At 45.0% G+C, this 20,321-nt stretch overlaps 1 protein-coding gene across 1 annotated transcript in view; it reads left to right on the forward strand.

The window, feature by feature from the left end:
• Positions 1–2,462, forward strand: part of LOC138766003 (sodium- and chloride-dependent neutral and basic amino acid transporter B(0+)-like) — a 33,907-nt gene extending 31,445 nt beyond the window's left edge. Inside the window, 2 exon segments of the mRNA XM_069943253.1 lie at positions 839–1,006; positions 2,290–2,462. Of these exon segments, the coding sequence (XP_069799354.1) occupies positions 839–1,006; positions 2,290–2,442 (321 nt within the window). The 3' untranslated portion in view covers positions 2,443–2,462.
• The last annotated feature ends 17,859 nt before the right edge of the window (positions 2,463–20,321 follow it).

Here is a 20,321-nt window from a genome sequence, read left to right on the forward strand (position 1 = left end):
CACATCAGAAAAATGGTCTTTGGTTCACCCTAGGATAGATATTGTCAGTAAGGAATGCCGATATATATACAGTGTTATGGCATACAATGGCCAGTCCATTTGGTTTAACGGACCAAGCCTACTAGGGACAATGACTGCACTATTTCCCGAAACATACACTTTTATTATACAGGATTTAAAGGCTCTAGTGAGCGTGTTCTATAGCCTCAATGCTGTTACGGGAAAGAATCCCCATCATGAAGGGCCTGGATGCACTCTGGACTGTAATAACATAACAGGTTATAGTTAGAATCTAGAGGTGGGCTACTGATCCAGGATTTATTCTGATTGCCATTTTCCCCTAATATGAGGTCTTAGAGGGGGGTTGCTTCATCTGGATTAACACTGAATTCAGGCTGAACTGAATGGACATTTTTTAGCCTTACAAACGACAGTATACTACAATGGTAAATTATATATTAATGTTGGAGAATTTCAATGTATTGTCCATAATTTGCTGGTGATGTAGGGGGCCATAGACTTAGACAGCAGGGCCTGAGTGTGACTGCTACCCATGACCCCCATAGCTATGACTGTGACCTGAGCTATGTTATGTGCATTGATTGTACCATTTAGGTCCTTAGCACTTGTTATGACTACTAGAGACAACTTTCCTATATTCTTTATAAAGGTATATTAAAAGGATTTTTCCATTCATATGATAGGAACCCAACCCATCTTTATTCTATGTTTAGTTGCCTTCATATATTCTCTGATATCATATATAATAACGTATCATTTTAGTAAAATATTTTGTTGGAATACTGATGCTGCGATAACGCCTTTCTATGTTTTACAGGCTATCCTCTTGTGGTCATTGATTACCTTTGAAGCCCCATCATATGGTACCATCAAGTATCCCACCTGGGGGACCGCTCTGGGCTGGTGTATGATCATCTTCTGCCTTATATGGATTCCAATAGTAGCCATAATAAAAGTTATCCGTGCCAAAGGAAACTTCCTGCAAGTAAGTGAATCAGTAAATGATACATTGTATATTAGCCAAAGGGGTGATAGAAGTACAAACTGCACTGGGTCTATAGGGTTCTCTGCAACTAAGAGGCTAAATATTCCCTTCTTCTTACTGATAATGTATCACATGTAATATAGACATGTTACATTTATTACCCAATTTTCTGACATTTTAACATGTAAATTGAGAGCATACCATAACATAGCCCTTTAAGTGCATCAACGGCCCACAACTCATAGAGTCAGACCATGGAGCTTGGAGACCTATGGAGAAAGGGGGCTCAACCTGAACGATCCTGTCCTCTTTGCGGGGATCCTATCTACAGAAAAACTGCAACCTTTCTGTAATGGAGGTCAACCTAGACCGGCAGATATTTTAAGTCTTTACTATAGAGTTCCCTTTCTTACGTGTACAGTACTGTCTGTAACACACCTTAAAGGGGTTATTCAGGATTAGAAAAAAAAAAAAAAACACAGCAAATTTTTTTGCAAAAATAGCACCACCCCTGTTCTCAGGTTGTATGTGGTATCACAATTAGGCTCTGTGGGGCTGAAGGTAATTCTATAAAAAGTAAAACATACATTCAGCAAGTAGTGATGCTCTATAGCAGGCATGTCCAAACTTTTTTCGAAGAGTGCCAAATTTGATGAAGTGAACATGTGCGAGGGCCGACCATTTTACATGGTACATGCTATATGCTTTATAACACAGGCAGATAATAGCAAGCTGGATACCTGGGGGGCCGTAAAAGTTCGGAACGCGGGCCGCAAATGGCCCTCCGGACGGACTTTGGACATGCCTGCTCTATAGTGATGATAGTCTGCAGCGGAAACTTCAGAGAGGGAGCCTCCTCAGTTTCCCTCTTAGCTGCTGCTTTCTTGTAACTTTCTCAAGACTACCCTAAGTCTGGGCTTATAGCCAAGAACATCAGTTTCTTAGACACTGGCTATGTAACTGCTGTTTTGTAATTGTTTTCTTTTTCTTATCTATGCTTATAACAAGACGTTTATCGCTCAATTAAACAGAAGCTTTACAGCTTGAACACAGAGTTGTCTTATGTGTCCTTTCTGATATTAGGCAGACTGCAGATGCCTCAGCTTAATAATTTGACTGCACTTGAGTATATCTGTATTAGATGTTGATACCTGAACTTATCAGCTCCATTCACTTTAATGTAACTGTAAATGCACACCCAAACTAAGGACAGGAGAGGTGCTGGATAACCCCTTTAACCCTCATTATATCATATAATAATCACTTATGTGAAATCTCTTAAGACCTGCAGACCTGCTGCCAACTGGGGACCAGCACTGACTCAGCATCGAGGAGAACGGTACAAACATATAAATGACGACACCGAACCAAAGAATTTTGTGGAGATACCAAGTGTGACGTCAATGACCGGGCATGATAATGTCGCCTATTTCTGAAGAGACTTAACAACAGATGTCCAACAGAGAATATGTGAATAAGGAGGGAAATTCCTTTTTAAGCACAAAACATTGTGTATATAATGGACAGCTATTTAATTTTTTACAGAATATAATAAACTGTTAAGATATATTGATCCTCATACAGAGAATGTAATTTTTATGGCGGCAACCAGGTCAGAACAATTAAAAGAAATGCAGAAAACCCCTCTTCTTATTTAAAGGGGCAGTTCACCAAGAAAAAAATTCTTTCAAATCAACTGGTGCCAGAAAGTGCCAAAGATTTGTAATTTACTTCTTTTGAAAAAAAAAATCTCAAGTCTTGCAGTACTTATCAGTTGCTGTATGTTCTGCAGAGTTTTCTTTCCAGTCTATCACCTCTGTCCATGTCAGGAACTGTCCAGAGCAGTAGCAAATCCCCATAGAAAACTTCTCCTGCTCTTCAGCCTGGAAAGAATACCACTTGCTCCAGACATAGATGTAAACTACAAAACTTTGGCACTTTCTGGCACCAGTTGATTTGAAAGAAAACATTTTTTGCTGAACTACCCCTTTAATGGTCAGTTTTAGAAAGGAAAAAAAAGAGGGAGCACCTGATCAATGAGATTGACCCTTTAAAAGGCATGACTAACCAAGCAGCCGGACCACACAAACAATCATTGTATCATTTGTGCACACATTTAAAGGGAAACTATGAGCAGTTTAGAAGCATCTATCCTGCAGATATTTCCCTATAGTGAACAGGGTGCTGAGGGTGAAGGGAATTTTCTTACCTTGATCTTCAGCGCCGCTTTAAGGATATTTGTAGGTTATTTAATATGCTAATGAAGCGTTTCACTGCACATCAGCGGCCTGGTAAACCCGCCCCTCTTAACAAATTAGCAGATCGCAGCGTAATATTCATTAGGAGGAGTGGGCTGGGGGATTCAGAGCATGGTAGCCCCCCCCCCCCTTGCACCAAAACATTAAGTTTGCTTAATAAATAACCTATAAACATCCTGAAGATCAAGGTAAGAAAATTACCTTCATCCTCAGTGCCCTGTGCGCTATAGGGACATATCAGTAGGTTAGATGCTTCTATCCTGCTCATAGTTTCCCCGTTAAATACATTGTTATCGGCTGCACTTTTACAAAGGCCGGTCAGGTGAATGAGCAAACCTTGTGGCATTTTATCCAGGATGACTGGAGGCTGGAATCACTGCCAAAGCAAGGAAAGGGTGTCACTTGTGTCACTGTAATATTTAATTTTTCCTTATCAATAAATTTGTAAAGATTTTTAACATTCTGTTTTCACTTTGTCATTATGGGGGATTGAGTGCAGAATGATGGGAGGAACTTGAATTTGGGGATTGAGTGCAGAATGATAGGGGAAACTTGAATTTGGAGATTGAGTGCGGAATGATGGGGAAAACTTGAATTTGGGGATTGAGTGCAGAATGATGGGGGAAACTTAAATTTGGGGATTGAGTGCAGAATGATGGGGGAAACTTGAATTTGGGGATTGAGTGCGGAATGATGGGGGAAACTTGAATTTTGTGGATTGAGTGTGAAATGATGGGAGAAATTTGAATTTGGGGATTGAGTGCGGAATGATGGAGGAAACTTAAATTTGGGGATTGAGTGCAGAATGATGGAAGAAACTTGAATTTGGGGATTGAGTGCGGAATGATGGGGGAAATTTGAATTTGGGGATTTAGTGTGGAATGATGGGGGAAATTTGAATTTGGGGATTGAGTGTGGAATGATGGGGGAAATTTGAATTTGGGGATTGAGTGTGGAATGATGGGGGAAACTTAAATTTGGGGATTGAGTGCAGAATGACGGTGGAAATTGTTCTATTTTAACAAAAGGCCGCAACATAACAAAATGTGACAAAAGGAAAAGGATGCAAAAGGTAAAAGGCTCCTGCATATCACTATATGCATATCACTATGCTATACATTGAACATATATATATACATGAAAAATGCATTGAAATCTATTGCTTAAAGTACCTATAAACATGGGTTAGACACAGTGCATATGTGTGCCTTATTTACTTTGGCATAAGTTTTTTTTTGTGTAATAGAATAACATACTGTAGTATACTAGAGATGAGCTAACATGCTCGTTCAAGCTCCCTAATCACTCGAGTATCGTGGTACTCGAAAGCACTCGATACTTAAATATCGTGTGGTGCTCAAATAACATTTATAGTCTTCTCCCCACATGTTTGGCGGCTTTAATGAGCCAATAAACCTTACGGAAGGGGGATGGGAGATCTGGCTACATAGCAGCTATGTTGGCTGCTGGCAAAGCAGTGATTGGCTGGCTGCATCAGGTGTGTATAGACTCAGGTCTTCAGATGCTAGATTCACTTGTGGTCTGTTAGCTGACAGGGAGAGGTGCTGGAGCAGGGACAGAGCTAGTATAGCGTTTAGATTGGCTAGTTAGGTAGGCAGTTAGCTTACAAACGTACTCAATAGTCCTTTTAACCCCTTAACCGAGCTTATTTGGGCCTTAATGACCAGGCTCTTTTTTTATCATCTGACCTGTCTCACTTTATGCGCTTATAGCTCAGTGCTGCTTTAACGTATGCTAGTGATTCTAAGATAGTTTGGTTTTTTTTCGATTTTTTTTTTTTTTTTCGTGCCTTCTAAAATGGCAGCCGCCATTTTAGAAAGCAGGAAGTGTTCCGGGCGGGAGAAGCGCTTTCCCATGATGCCAGGAACACATCCAATCAGCAGGGATCTTGCACTAGCCCACCCCCTGTGTGACGTGGTATTGATTTAAGAGGAGCGGTCACATGACCGCACGACACAGTCTGCACAGAGAGAGAGAAAGAGAGAGAGAGAGAGGAAGGAGTCCGTTACTGCACACAGCTTGTCGATGATAAAACGCTGCTGCTGTACTCTGCTGTACTGACTACTGAGAAGATATTTACAAAAGCAAAGACCACAAGATTATTAGAAAGCGGACAGGAGAAACATATACTGATTGAGAGAGAAAAATAGAGAGGGTTAAAGATAGAAAGATTAGGCATAGGAGAGCAAAGGGTGCACAGAAGAAAAACGTGCTCTACAGATATATAAGCACTACACTGTCTCCCTTGTGAGAGTGTATATGACATAAGTGTTATCCTGAGGCACAAATATACCTCGTGCATTTGTGGAGAATAAAACTCTAAAAAAAAGGTCTCTACAGATATTCCAAGTACAACAGTTGGATCCTTGTGAGAGTGTATATGACATACGTGTTCTCCTAAGACACAAATATACCTCATGCATTTGTGGACAATAAAAGTCTAAAAAAAAGTGCTATCCAGATATTCCAAGTACAATAGTTGGCTCCTTGTGAGAGTGTATATGACATACGTGTTCTCCTAAGACACAAATAATTTTAATATAAAGTCATGGCACAGCGGCAATAGGAAACTTCACAAAGCGTTTTAGGCAGAGGGCAGGGCAGAGAGTCTGGCTCAAGGGGCAGAAGAGGAAGTAGCGCAGGAAGAGGGTCCAGTGGCAAGCCTGAGCTTCCTTTGTCACACCAGGGTCCTGTCCACATGTCTAATTCCACAGTCCTGGGTTGGCTGGCTCACACTTCAACATCCACAAGGATGAGTAGTGAGACAGCCAGCCAGGTATCTGTGGGTACCTCGGACACGACCCTGACTTGGCACGGGCACGCAGCAATTCCCCCACGTCATCCTTCTGACATCATCAGTAGCATCCCGCTAACTTTTGAACCGCCACCTGCAAGGGAACTGTTGGTGTCTATGAGCAGCCAACTGCTCTTTGATGACGATGAACACGTGGAGGAAGAGACAGGGGCCAATCAAGTGGAGGGCATAGCTGTGTCGGAGGCGATATCAGAGCAGGCCCATGATAGGCCTGGAAGGAGAGCAGTAGGCAGTAGACGAGAGAGGGCTGGGCAGGAGCCTGATGAGGATGATAGCATCATTCTGGAACCGAATGATGCTACATCGGATGTTACATGGGATCCACGGCAGGATTTGGCTTATTCAACGGATTCATCAACCAGGAAACCATCTGCCAGAAGGCCCGCCACAACTAAAAAGCAGACAGGCTGCAGAAGTCAACTAACAAGTCGGAAGCATGGCCGGGACAAGCAGATGACCACTGGGGAAACCTCCTCCACTGCAGGTCCTAGTATCAGCAGCACCCCGCACATCCTCACAGCCTGTCGGTACTAGACTCTACTCTTTGCCTGTGTGGCAGTTTTTTAAAAAGTGCCAGGAGAATACCTATGTGGTCATCTGTCGCCTGTGCGACAGGCGCATTAAAAGAGGCAAGAGTTGCCATCCTGGCACCAGCGCCATGGCTGCCCATATGAAGCGCCACCACCTTTCCGTCTGTGAGTGGATCACAGCAGGCCCAGGCAGACCCGTGGTCAACAGCAGCAGGAAGCAGCAGTAGTCAGGGGGGCCTTTCACAGAGTCAGACCTCCTCTGGGGAAGGGAGTGTGTCTTCACTCCCTTCTTCAGCTGGTGGCCCCTGTGTTGCTAACAGTAGGCAGCCTGTCATCATGGAGTCCCTATACCGGAGGCAGACAAATGCACCCAGCAATCCCGCAGCAGTCAAGCTGAACGCCCACCTGGCCAAGTTGCTGGTGCTCCAGGCTCTGCCGTTTAAAGTTGTCGACTCGACCTTTCCGTGAACTGATGTGTGCGGAGCCACGGTGGAAGGTGCCGAATCGACACTACTTTTCCAACACAGCTATCCCGGCCATGTATAGCTATGTTCGCGAAAAGGTTGCTGACTCGCTGAGCCATTCAGTGAGCAGACATTTACATTTAACCAGAGACATCTGGAGCTGTAATTACAGGCAAGGGCAGTATATGTCCATTACTGCTCAGTGGGTAAATGTAATATGGCCGGCGGTCCCTCAGCAACTTGGCCAAGGAAGGGCGATGACACCACCCCGTTGTCACAGCAGGGTTCCTGTGTTGCGGTCCTCCTTCACCTCCTCCAGTAGGTCCAAAGCCTCCTTAACCGCCACTGTTCCTCCCTTGTACCACTTGGGTGTAGCACGGAGGTGTCATGCTGTGCTGCACCTAGCCTGCCTGGGAGAAAGGAGACACACAGGGGAAGAGCTGCACTGCCTGCTCAAGACAGAAATCCTCTCGTGGCTGACTCCACGCCATCTTAAAGTTGGGACGGTAGTGAGTGACAGTGGGACAGTGAGGCATGCCCCATGTATGGCACATGTTTTAAACCTAATAGTTACACACTTTCTAAAGTCTTCATCCCATTTACAGACTGTGCTGTCAATGGCTCGAAAGCTGTGTAACCATTTCAGCCATTCAAGTCGCTCTCACCACATCCTCCTCGACCTGCAGCGGAGGAATGGTCTTTCCAACCATCGTCTCATTTGCGATGTAGCCACGCGGTGGAACTCCACCCTCCACATGCTGGACCGGCTCTATGAGCAGAGGAAGGCCTTGACTGATTTCTTCTTGATGCAGGCGGACACGGCGACCCCCCTGTGTAACCTGGAGCTCGGGCAGTGGCAGCTCATGCGTGACACCTGCCGCTTGATACGACCCTTTGAGGAGGCCACCTTTCTGGTCAGTGGGCAAGATACAGGACTGAGTGCCATCATACCCATGCTTCATGTACTGGAGTCCATGCTGATGTGACTCAGTGGTGAGGGGGAACAGATCTTGCCATCGTCGCAGTCTGGGTCGCTGGAGGAAGGCTTGGTGGAGGAGGAGGCAGAGGAAGTTGAGGAGGAGGAGGACCTGTACGCACAGCAACTCTTAGGGGAGACGGGTGGAGGAGAAGGAGATGAGCCTTCCTGCCAGACCAGAGGGGGACCAGAGGAGGATATGCAGGGCTATGAGGAGGATGAGGAGGATGGAGGCAGTACCAATTGGCAGTATGCTGTGGAGACGGAGGCGGGATCTCCTTCCAACTCCCTGGTGGAAATGGCTAAGCGCATGTTGATATGTTTTCGGGCTGACCCACGTTTGCAACGGATTTGTCAACGGGACGAGTTCTGGCTGGCCACAATACTGGACCCACTGTATCACAACAAGCTGTGTGAATTCATTCACCCTTCACAACGGTAGGAAAAAATGAATTATTATAGAGAGGAGCTGGGTGCACAGTCAGTGGCAGTCTTTGGAACATGGCGCTCTCATTCACGCCATTCCCACCAGGGCCACACCAGCAGCGTTGCCTCCTCCACATCCTCCTCTAGCAGCTTGGGTGGCATGAGCAGCGGCACTAGTCTGAGCCTGATGTCCATGATGCACGCTTTTATGCAGCCACAGGCCGGGGTAACAGGAGCACCCGCACAGCAGCAGGACATTGCGGCACACCTCAAACAGCAAGTCCAGGTGTTTTTGGACTCTACGTTGCCACCTAACGTACCTAAACCCCTGGACTACTGGGTGGGAAAATTAGATGTCTGGCCACAACTAACTGAATTTGCTTTGGACATACTCTCCTGTCCGGCCAGCAGTGTGTCATCCGAGCGAGTTTTCAGCGCAGCAGGTTATATTGTCAGTCCCAGGAGAACCAGATTTTCCTGTGATAGTGTGGAACGTCTGACTTTCATCAAAATGAACGCCACATGAATAGATAAGGACTTTGTGACACCTGCTTCTGATTCACAGAGTAGGATTTGGTCCTATTGTCACCAAGATGTAGGACCTTTTCTGCTTCTATTATGGCCTATATGTGAACTAGACCTTACTGGTCATTCCACCATTCCTGCTGCTGCCCTACTACCTTTCGCCTGTCCATGGACCTCATTATTCTGCTTCCGCTGCTCATGTCACCCCATTACAACTGCTACTCCTGCCCTGGCCTCCATGTTGGCTACTGCCACTCTTGCCCTGGCATCCATATAGGCTACTGCTGGGCCTTCACTGGCCTCCATGTTGATTACTGCCGCTCCTGCCCTGGCCTCTATGTTGGCTACTTCCTCTCCTGCCCTGGCCTCCATGTTGGCTACTGCTGATCCTGCCTGGCCTCGATGTTGGCTACTGCCGCTCCTGCCCTGGCCTCCATATAGGCTACTTCTGGGCCCTCACTGGCCTCCATGTTGACTACTGCTGCTCCTGCCCTTGCCTTCATGTTGGTTACTGTTGCTCCTGCCCTGGCCTCCATGTTGGCTACTGCCGCTCCTGCCCTGCCCTCCATGTTGGCTACTGCCACTCCTGCCCTGCCCTCCATATAGGCAACTGCTGGGCCTTCACTGGCCTCCATGTTGACTACTGCCGCTCCTGCCCTGGCCTCTATGTTGGCTAATGCTGCTCCTGCCCTGGCCTCCATGTTGGCTACTGTTGCTCCTGCCTGGCCTTCATGTTGGTTACTGCTGCTCCTGCCTGGCCTCCATGTTGGCTACTGCTGCTCCTGCCTGGCCTCCATGTTGACTACTGTTGCTGATGCCTGGCCTCCATGTTGACTACTGCTACTCCTGTACTGGCCTCCATGTTGGCTACTGCTGCTCCTGCCTGGCCTCCATGTTGACTACTGTTGCTGATGCCTGGCCTCCTTGTTGGCTACTGCTGCTCCTGCCTGTACTGGCCTCAAATGACTATTGCTGGACCTCCACTGGCTTATAATGACTACTGCTGCTCCTTCACTGCATTTGTGACCTTTTTCCTGCATAGACCCTGTAATGGTGAATTTCCTTCATAGACCCTGTAATGGTGAATATTGAAGTCTTAAAAAAATTGACTTTGAGATCGAAAAGATAATGATATTACTGACATGTAGAGCCCTAAATTCAACCAAATACACTACCCCTGTATCATATAGATGCTTTAAACTATGAAATCCGAAGAAATCCGAAATTCGGTCGAACCGAACCTTCCGAAAAAATCCGGAAGTCCGGTCGGAACGAACTTTTGAAAAGTTCGCTCGTCTCTAGGTGGTGATGGGCAAACAGAGGTAGTGATGGACGAACGGGGGGATACAGGCAGTCTGTGGCAATCTGGGATGGTTATGGGTAATCTGAGTGGTTGCACTCAAAACTGGAGTGAGTAATCTGGGGTGGTAACATTTGGAACAAGCGATCAGCGGTATATAGTATGGGTTTAGGTCTCATATATAGGACTGTATTATAGCTCCACACAAGCTCTGAGCAGATATACAGATGTACATAGCTCTAGGGACTTCACATACTGCCATATAGGCTAATAATATCTTAAACTGAAGGTTTATAGGAGAAAATATCTTCATTTCCTATTTTATAATCAAAAACCAATGGCGCTCCCACAGATAATACAGAGGAGCTGCCAGTGGGTCAGATGTTTAGCATAGTATATAACATGGATGGGGAACCTGCAGCTCCCAAGCTGTTTCAAAACTACAATTGCCATTATACCTTGAAAACGAATGATATGGCAATGGCTGCCAAGGTATCATAGGAATTGTAGTTTTGCAGCCATAGGTTCCCCATCCTGTTATATATAGTATTCAGCCCCTAAAGTGCATTACCATATGGAATACACCAGTGCTTCTCAATTCCAGTCCTCATGGCCACCAACAGGTCACGTTTTGGGGATTTCCTTGTATTTCACAGGTGATACTTTGTATGGAATATCCTCAAAGCATGACCTGTTGGTGGCCATGAGGACTTGAGTTGAGAAGCACCGGACTACACTGTCATCTATACACAATACTTGTTATAATTGATGTCTTCGATTAGTGATCCGCAGCCTGTGGCTTTTTAGCTGTTGTAAAACTACAGATCCCATCATGCCCTTACAGATACAGGTTAGGGACTACAATCTATAATATTCTATTAATAGGGTATGGGAGAAAAGTCAATGTCTTGGCTGGTCCTTCAGGTTATACAGTGACACAGGGGGTAGTGTCAGTATAATCTGGCCCAGCATGGGGCAAATATGGCAGAGCCCCTTTGTACTGCCCCCACTGGCCTGTATGTATAGACTTATATTCCTCAATACTATCATAGAACCCAATATATAGTATACACTGGGAATAGAGAGAACATGAAACCAGTAACTGTTACATCGGTGAAGAACATCTCATGAGGGAAAGTTATGCAGCAATCTTACAGTAAAAATGGCCTCCGTTTCCCATAGTAACCAATCCTAGCTAAGCTTCTATTTTACTTGATAGATGAGCTGTAGATTTTATTCTTCTGTTCTATACTAACTATAAATATAGGAATATTGGATGCCATAGGGATAGATATAGTACATGTGTCTGGTACTGAGCTCATGTGTACATCGCTAAACTGCAAAATAAAAATAATAATAATAATAAATAATAAAAAATATATTATTTTAATAAAAAATTATTTGTAGAATAAATTCCAATATTATACACTAGGCAACTCTGTCTGTTGGATCTCCTTACTGAGTGAAGGCAGACTCTGAGTGTTGGGCACTTTTTTTGGGCTTTGGACTACCCGGACTACGACTTTTTGCCTTTGGATCTTGGCTTACGATTTTTGGATTTCGATTTTTCAACATGGATTTCCTTGACCTCCATCATCGAGATATGAAGGCAACACCTGAGGAATACTGGAGGATGGCCCGGGCCCATGCTTCACTGCTGGTTAGTATATTTATGGCTTTTACTAAGCTGCTTATGTACCAGTATGGGGGATGTGGCCCCTGTGCAGCTGCCAATGGGAGGAGACCGGGAAACCAGTTGTCATGACAATGATTAAGCGATACCGCGCGAAACACATAGGTCCTGTCTTGAAGCACTTTAGTGCCGTTTCTCCGGAAGTATGAAAAAGTAATCAAAATGACCCATGTCATGGCACTTGTGACTTATCTGGCAAAAAAAAATCCCCAAGTCCCCTTATGGCTATGCTGATGGGAAGACAATCTGGGGTCTGTTATACTGTAGGTCTGATACTGGTTTCTGTCATATATTGTGGGCCTGAATCTGGCTGTATTATATCTGGATAAAATGGCCCTATGTGCTGTACACATGCACCCATGCCATTTCTGTGGTGTTTCCATCACTTTCTGAGGTTTTCAGGTGCACCAAACACTCTCCCTTCTGCCAAATAGAAGGCCCCTGACACAGTCAATTGGAAGCACATGTAACCTAAAGCCTCATGTTTTATACATTTAACATATCTTTTTTTTTTATTTTATCTTTAGGCATGCATTGTATAATGACTTAAACTCAATTCGACAACTTTATTTATTTATTTATTTATTCATTCATGTATTCTTTTTATTTATTTATTTATCTATGTATACTTTTTTTTTTTTTTTACGTAAAAAATCAATACTGCAGTTAATATTTCTACCTCAAGGTGGAGCAATATAGCATCTTATGAGCTTCACTAAAGCTCTCAAATTCTGCATTGCTAATAGATTCATTGTGGTGTCATTGTGAAGTATAATTATTACTTAATAAAGTTTAAACAGTTCTCCGTTAAAACCTGAAACCTTATGTACAAGTGTTAAAACCTGGAACTATACCAGATCAGCAATCCATAGCCTGTAGCCCAGACTATGGATCGCCTCCATGCGTTCCACTCCCCCCATGGCAGTGTCAGCGCTGGGTGCTCCAAGCGGACTTATTACTGTGAGTGCTCGCAGTTAAATGCAGCACAGAGTGTCACTGAGAGAGTGAGGAGCTATTAGCTTGTGGCCGCAGGCAGCATCATTCTTCCAGCCATAAGAGGCTGGGGGATACCTAAATTGGGGATACTATCTACTAGGGGTGCTAACTATTAGGGAAATTACCTACTAGGCGGTGCATAGTGTGGTTAACTATAGGGGATTACCTATAGGGGATGCCAGGGAATACTACATACTTGCAGGCTTACTTATTATTGAGTGTGGGTGGGGGTTTACATACAGGCGCATTTCTACCTACCAGGGACAGTACTTACTTAGAAGGGGCTACCTGCACAGGGAGGACTAACTACTATATAGATGCGCATAGGAGAACCCAACTACTGTATGGGGACACAGGGGACCTAATTACTATATAAGAGGAGGGCACAGAGAGCTCCTAAAATATATGGATTTACAGAGGGGTCTAACTACTATATGGGAGTTGGAGTCACTAAATATAACTGCACTGTAATCACTATATGGTGTGCACAGCCTGTGTACAATTGGTATCTACCTCTGTATGGGTCATTGTATGGGGGGGGACACTAATCTTTGTATAGTGGGATTTATGTGTGGCTCCTGCTAAAAGTTCTTGCCTACAATCTGATCCTAAATATTCCTAAGCTGCTATTTGGGTGGATTTTGCTGTTATGCACCCCAAAACTGTAAGATATGTTGCCAGCGCTGTGAAATCTGTTAGCGCTATACAAATAAAAATTATTATTACCAGAAAAATAAATGGAAATCTCTCCCATAGCTGATCTCTACTAAGCCACCTACTTCAGGAAGAAAGACAAAATAAAATACTAGTAACAAAGCATATGGGCTCAAATAAAAAAAATTTAAAAAAAAGCTCGAGATAACCAAATATGTTTTGTGGGTAACCCTGCTCCGGCCATCACATTCCTGTATACTGTTTATGAGACTCTTCCACCAATTGCGGAAGAATTTATAATTCTGCTAGACTTTTTCATCAGTGTCTGCCTTCCTTTCTATAGCTTACCATCACGGGCACCCCCAAAACAGTATAGCTGCATAGAGTGTGGGAACCCACAACCACTTAGCTCCTTATCACTGGGGGGGGCGGTGGGAATCAGGAGATCAGGGTCACACAGATCTCTTTACACCCGCCACAGGTCCTGTTTTACATTGCGTATAGGAAATGTTCAGCAGAAGCAATGAGGTCAATTCATAATTTTTATTGCACACAAAAAATGTTCTCATAACAGATACTATAAAAACAAAATCTAATAAAACAGGTTTTATTAGGTAAATAGGTTTTATTCAGGATTACTACATCAGCCAAGCAATCATCTCTGACCAAAAGAGTGGACAAATACTGGAAAATTCAAAGCTTACATCATACCAGCGCCGTTTCTAGCGGCGGGCAGCCCGGGCGACCGCACGGGGCGCCGACAGCTAGGGGGCGCTCATGGCACCTCCCCAGACCTCACCTAAGCTGTGCGCGCCTCCGCTCGCCCACCGCATCATCTGCCTGTCCGCCCGCCCCCATCACCTGCAGGAGCGCAGCTCCGTCCCCTGCCCCCACCACCTGCTGGAGTGCGGCTCTGCCCCCCCCCACACCCCCATCACCTGCTGGAGTGCGGCTCTGCCCCCCCGCCCCATCACCTGCTGGAGCGCAGCTTCGCCAACCAAACCCCCCCCCCCCCCCCCGGGACCGCGGTCAGCTGCCCATGACATGACAGGTTGCCGTTGCCCTGTTCTTCTCTTTCAAGCAGGCGCCTTGACATGACGTCAGTGCGCCTGCTTGAGGATAGGCCTGCTCCTCGCAGGCCGGAGAAGATCAGAAGAGAGGGAGAGAGAGAGAGGGACCCGCTGTCTGCAAGAAGGTGAGTATAACGTTTTTGTTGTTGTTGTTGTTGTGTGTGTTGTGATTGGCAATAAAGGGGGGCAGTATTTTATGGTGAAGAACATATGGGGGGTATTACTATGGGTCAGAACATGGGAGGAGGGATTAATACCATGGGGCAGAACATGTGAGGGGGAATAATACTATGGGGCAGAACATGTGAGGGGGAATAATACTATGGAGCAGAACATGTGAGGGGGAATAATACTATGGGGCAGAACATGGGTGGGGGGAATAATACTATGGGGCAGAACATGCGAGGCGGAATAATGCTATGGGGCAGAACATGTGAGGGGGAATAATACTATGGGGCAGAACATGTGAGGGGGAATAATACTATGGAGAACATGTGAGGGGGAATAATACTATGGGGCAGAACATGGGTGGGGGGAATAATACTATGGGGCAGAACATGCCGGAGATCAGAAGAGAGGGAGAGAGAGAGAGGGACCCGCTGTCTGAAAGAAGGTGAGTATAACATTTTTGTTGTTGTTGTTGTGTGTGTTGTGATTGGCAATAAAGGGGGGCAGTATTTTTATGGTGAAGAACATATGGGGGGTATTACTATGGGGCAGAACATGGGAGGAGGGATTAATACCATGGGGCAGAACATGTGAGGGGGAATAATAATATGGGGCAGAACATGTGAGGGGGAACAATACTATGGAGCAGAACATGTGAGGGGGAATAATACTATGGGGCAGAACATGGGTGGGGGGAATAATACTATGGGGCAGAACATGTGAGGCGGAATAATACTATGGGGCAGAACATGTGAGGGGGAATAATACTATGGGGCAGAACATGTGAGGGGGAATAATACTATGGGGCAGAACATGGGTGGGGGAATAATACTATGGGGCAGAACATGTGAGGCGGAATAATACTATGGGGCAGAACATGTGAGGGGGAATAATACTATTGGGCAGAACATGGGGGATTATTACGATGGGGCAAAACATGGGGGATTATTACTATGAGGCAGAACATGGGGGGATAATTACTATGGGGCAGAACATGGGGGGATTATTACCATGGGGAAAGCACAGGGGGGGATTATTACCATGGGAACTGCACGGGGGGGGAATTACCATGGGGACTGCACAGGGGGGGTTTATTACCATGGGGACTGCATGGGGGGGGGTTATTACCATGGGGACTGCACAGGGGGATTTATTACCATGGGGACTGCACAGGCGGATTATTACCATGGGGACTGCACGGGGGGGGGGGGAGTTATTACCATGGGGACTGCACAGGGGGGATTACTATCATGGGGGCTGCATAGGGTGGATTATTACCATGGGGGCTGCACAGGGGGGATTATTATCGTGGGAACTGTACAGAGCACAGGGGAATTATTACTATGGGTACAGAGCACGGGGGAATTATTACTATATGTGGGTACAGCAGGGGATCCTACATACAGGGGGCAACCCACATACCTACTGACTTAACTGCACATGACACAAAAAGGGGAAGTTATAAAAGTGCGGAGCCTAAAATGTTTGTCTGGCAGGTTCAGAGGAGATGAATTGCACCTGGAAGAAATCATCATGGTGGTCTGGGCCAGAAGGAGAGGAAAAGCAAAGTGAAACCTCAGATCAAAGAGTCACCTGTGAGTCACTGAATGCCTTTTTTTTTTTTTTTTTAGGGGGGGGGGGGGGGCGCTTTTAGCAAGATTTGCCTGTAGTCAAAATTACCTAGAAACGGCCTTGTATCATACTATGCTGGTTATGTGTTTGTGGGGCTACTAAAGCAAATATAGGGTCTACCCGAGCTCTATGCGTTTATTATGTAAATCCTCCTGCAGCGATTCTGGAGGTAAAATGGAAGTATGGGAACCCAGCATCATCCTTTCCCAGCTACATCTGTCGCCAAGCAACTGGACAGATTGGGAGTAAGAAAGGAGGATGGTACCTGGCTGAATAATTCTATATGTGGCTCCCACAAGTCTGTAGTACAAACAAGAAATAGTGAAGGAAGAAGGACTATTGTGGTGAGCCCAGCATATTATACAAAAAGCAATTTTATTAGATGATCATAAAGTGCACTTTATGATCATCTAATAAAGTTGCTTTTTGTATAATATGCTGGGCTCACCACAATAGTCCTTCTTCCTTCACTATTTCTTAACTGGACAGATTGGTTGTCTCATTCATAATTACAATAGAGTATGTTAATGAAGTTATACTGTGCCCTATATTGAAAAACTTTCAGAAAGTATATCAGGTATGTATGGGAAGTTATACTGTGCTCTGCTGTGATAGATCAATGCAGCTTTGTGCACAGTAAGATCTTAATAGCATTTTATAACCATCCAGCTTTATTGCTACATTCACTCCCAAATCCTTGTCCAACAATAAGATGTCTAGAGAACATTCAATGAATAAGTATCATGATCACTTCTGATCCTTGAGAACACAATGTTACATTTGTTTTCATTAACTGTCACTCATTTATAATCTCAGTCTCTATATTTATCCCAGCAAACAAAGGGCAGAAGTTACCAGTAAGTTTCTACATAATGTACTTAATGGCATAGTGCTGAACAGTAAGGGGCAACAATGCTCAGGTCAGTAAAGCCTTCTCGGGCAGCAGACTAGGCTTGTGTCATCACCTGTTTCGAAACACAGATAGCGACATTGTCCATCAAGGGTGATAAAGCATGAGGCTATGTTCACGGTCTCCGAAAAGATCATCCTGGCCGGTACTGCAATACTGGCTGGATGATCTTTGCAGCCGCAGAGATCTGATGCGGGTGCATCCGTGCTCACCCGCATCAGAACTCTCCACAGCACACTATGGAGCGAGCGGCCGGAGCTGCTCACTCCATAGTGTGCACTAACAGGGTTTTCTACGGCCGCTATTCAATGAATAACGGCCGCAGAAAACTGACATGACAGTTTCTCGCGGCCCCACTAGGGATCCCGGCCAGAGCGTATACTATGTGTATCCACTCCGGCCAGAATCCCATAGAAGGCAGGCAACGTATATCTTCGTAATAATCACAATAATTACGAAAATATACGTTGTGTGAACATACAGTAGCCTGAAAGCTCAACCGAAAAAGCTTTCAGACAATAAGTAATATCCATATATTTCTGCAGTATCCTCATAGTCAAATGTGCGTTATTCCTATGGTCCAATAATAATGTTAGATTGTATTGTAACGGGGTACTGTGTGCTCAGCAGATATTGAAGAGTTAAAGTGAAGAAAAAAAGTTTTCAAATCGGCTAGTGTCATAAAGTTATGAAGCCTTTTAAAATCACTTCTACTTAAAAATCCCAGTAGTACATAGCTGCTGTATGTCCTGCAGGAAGTGGTGTATTCTTTCCAGTCTGACACAGTGCTCTCTGCTGCCACCTCTGTCTATGACAGGAGCTGTCCAGAACAGTAGCAAATCCCCATAGAAAACCTATCCTGCTTGGAGAGTTCCTGTAACTTATAGAGGTGGCAGCAGAGAGCACTTTGTCAGACTTAAAAGAATACAGCACTTCCTGCAGGACATACAGCAGCTGATAAGTAGAGATGAGTGGACTTTTCGGATTTCTGGTTCGTGAGAACCAGAACGATCGGTGTCGGATTCCCGCTGTCTGCTCGCTCCGTGCAGCGGGTGGATACCTCCTAAGGAACGCCTGGAAAACAGGGATACAGCCATTGGCATTGGCTGTATCCCAGTTTTCCAGGCGTTCCTTAAGAGGTATCAACCCGCTGCACGGAGCAAGCAGACAGCGGGAATCCGACGCCGATCGTTCCGGGACTGTGGTGACTTAGGACTGGAGGTCCAGTTTGATTGACTTTAATAATGTTAATCAGACATTGCACGATAGTGAGGCTGCTAGTTGCCATTCTTGTTAAGTGGTGAGTAAATATAATAACTGTGATATCATTGCCATGTGGCCGTCTGCCATCTTTATAAAGCATTCCATGCCTAGCTTCACTGCTAATTCATTTGGAACAATTTGTACTGCAGAATGTTATACTTAGATCACCACAGAAATACAAAGAATGAAGACTTTACATCGTCAGACTGCAATATTTTTATTTATTATTTGTTTTGTTTATGTAGAGGTATGTGTTTCTGATAGAAGGGTATGAGACAAGTCTATTATATTTAGAAAGAAACATGTTATTACACTGGCGCTGTCACAATTTTCAATTACAATAGTATTTATTTTTTTATGTTAGTATTTTTTTAATTTTATTATTTATTTATTTTTTACATTACCCGATCCTGGTGGCACAGTCCTTTTTTCAAAATGTCTCCCGGTTCCTGTGCTTGGCGCCGTTCTCTTCCTATGCATCGGCTCTATGCACTAGGGGCAGGCCCGGCCCCCCAGTGTGACGATATCATCTCCCTTCGAGGGGAGGAGAAATGTGACATGCTTCCACTGATTCTAATGGAGTCGAATCACAGAGGGGAGGGTACATTATCACACTGAGGGGCACTGGGCCCATCTTCAGTGAATCGAGTGAAGCCGGTGCACGAGAAAAAAAGGGCGCTGAACACGCGAATTGGGCAACGTTTTGAGCAAAGGATTGCACCACCAGGATCCACACACTGATTGGGTAATGTAAAAAAAATAGGCACTGTACCTGATGGTACATTCGCTTTAAAGTGGTTATTCCAAAATGTTCACCTATCCCTAAGACAACAGCCAATCACGGGAACAGGGGTATCAGATACATTAACAGTCTGACTATGGGATTGCCAAACAGGGCCACCATTCTCATAAAGGATGACCCCTTTGAGTATGCCTGTTTGTATGTTAATCAGCTTTGAGGTGGTGCATAGGAAGACATTGTGGATTAATCTTAAAAGAGGTGGAATTCCGCAAGGGAACTCTCCGACGCAGAATCCCGCCTGCCTCAGTGTCATACAGTCTGTTTATGGGAGGCCTTGCGTGCTTCCACTCTCATCCACTCAAAGAATTGACATGTCAATTCTTTGAGCGGAGAGGCACAGAGAGCGCAGGCACGCAAGCCCTCCCAAAGACAGACTGTGTGAACTAGCCCTTAGACTAGACAACCTGACCCTAAAGTTTTGTAACCCAGCTTGTAAGGCATTAAACCAACGCTCAGTTCATCTTCAGTTCAGTTCGCAAGCTAAGGCAAAGTGGCTTACTGGAGCTCCTGCTTTCATGCCCTGCCAACCCTTCATCCTAAGCTGTACCACTTCTCAGTGTTGGTTTAAGGTCGGGATTACACGGCAACTTTTTGTAGCACTACAAATTGATTTTAACTATTGAGTATAACAGCTGAGATTCACAAAACTGCATATGAATGTATTGCTTCGGAGTGCAGCTGTAGCTCGGGAGTTAGAATCCATTTCTAGCACTAAATCAGTCGCAGTGTATCCACAGTGGGCTTTACAGTTGCAAAGGCAACCATACAACACCCAGCAAGTTCAGTGCAGAAGCCAATTGCCAATTCATAGA

This window comes from Dendropsophus ebraccatus, chromosome 10, assembly GCF_027789765.1.
Source record: "Dendropsophus ebraccatus isolate aDenEbr1 chromosome 10, aDenEbr1.pat, whole genome shotgun sequence".
Lineage (NCBI taxonomy): Eukaryota > Metazoa > Chordata > Amphibia > Anura > Hylidae > Dendropsophus > Dendropsophus ebraccatus.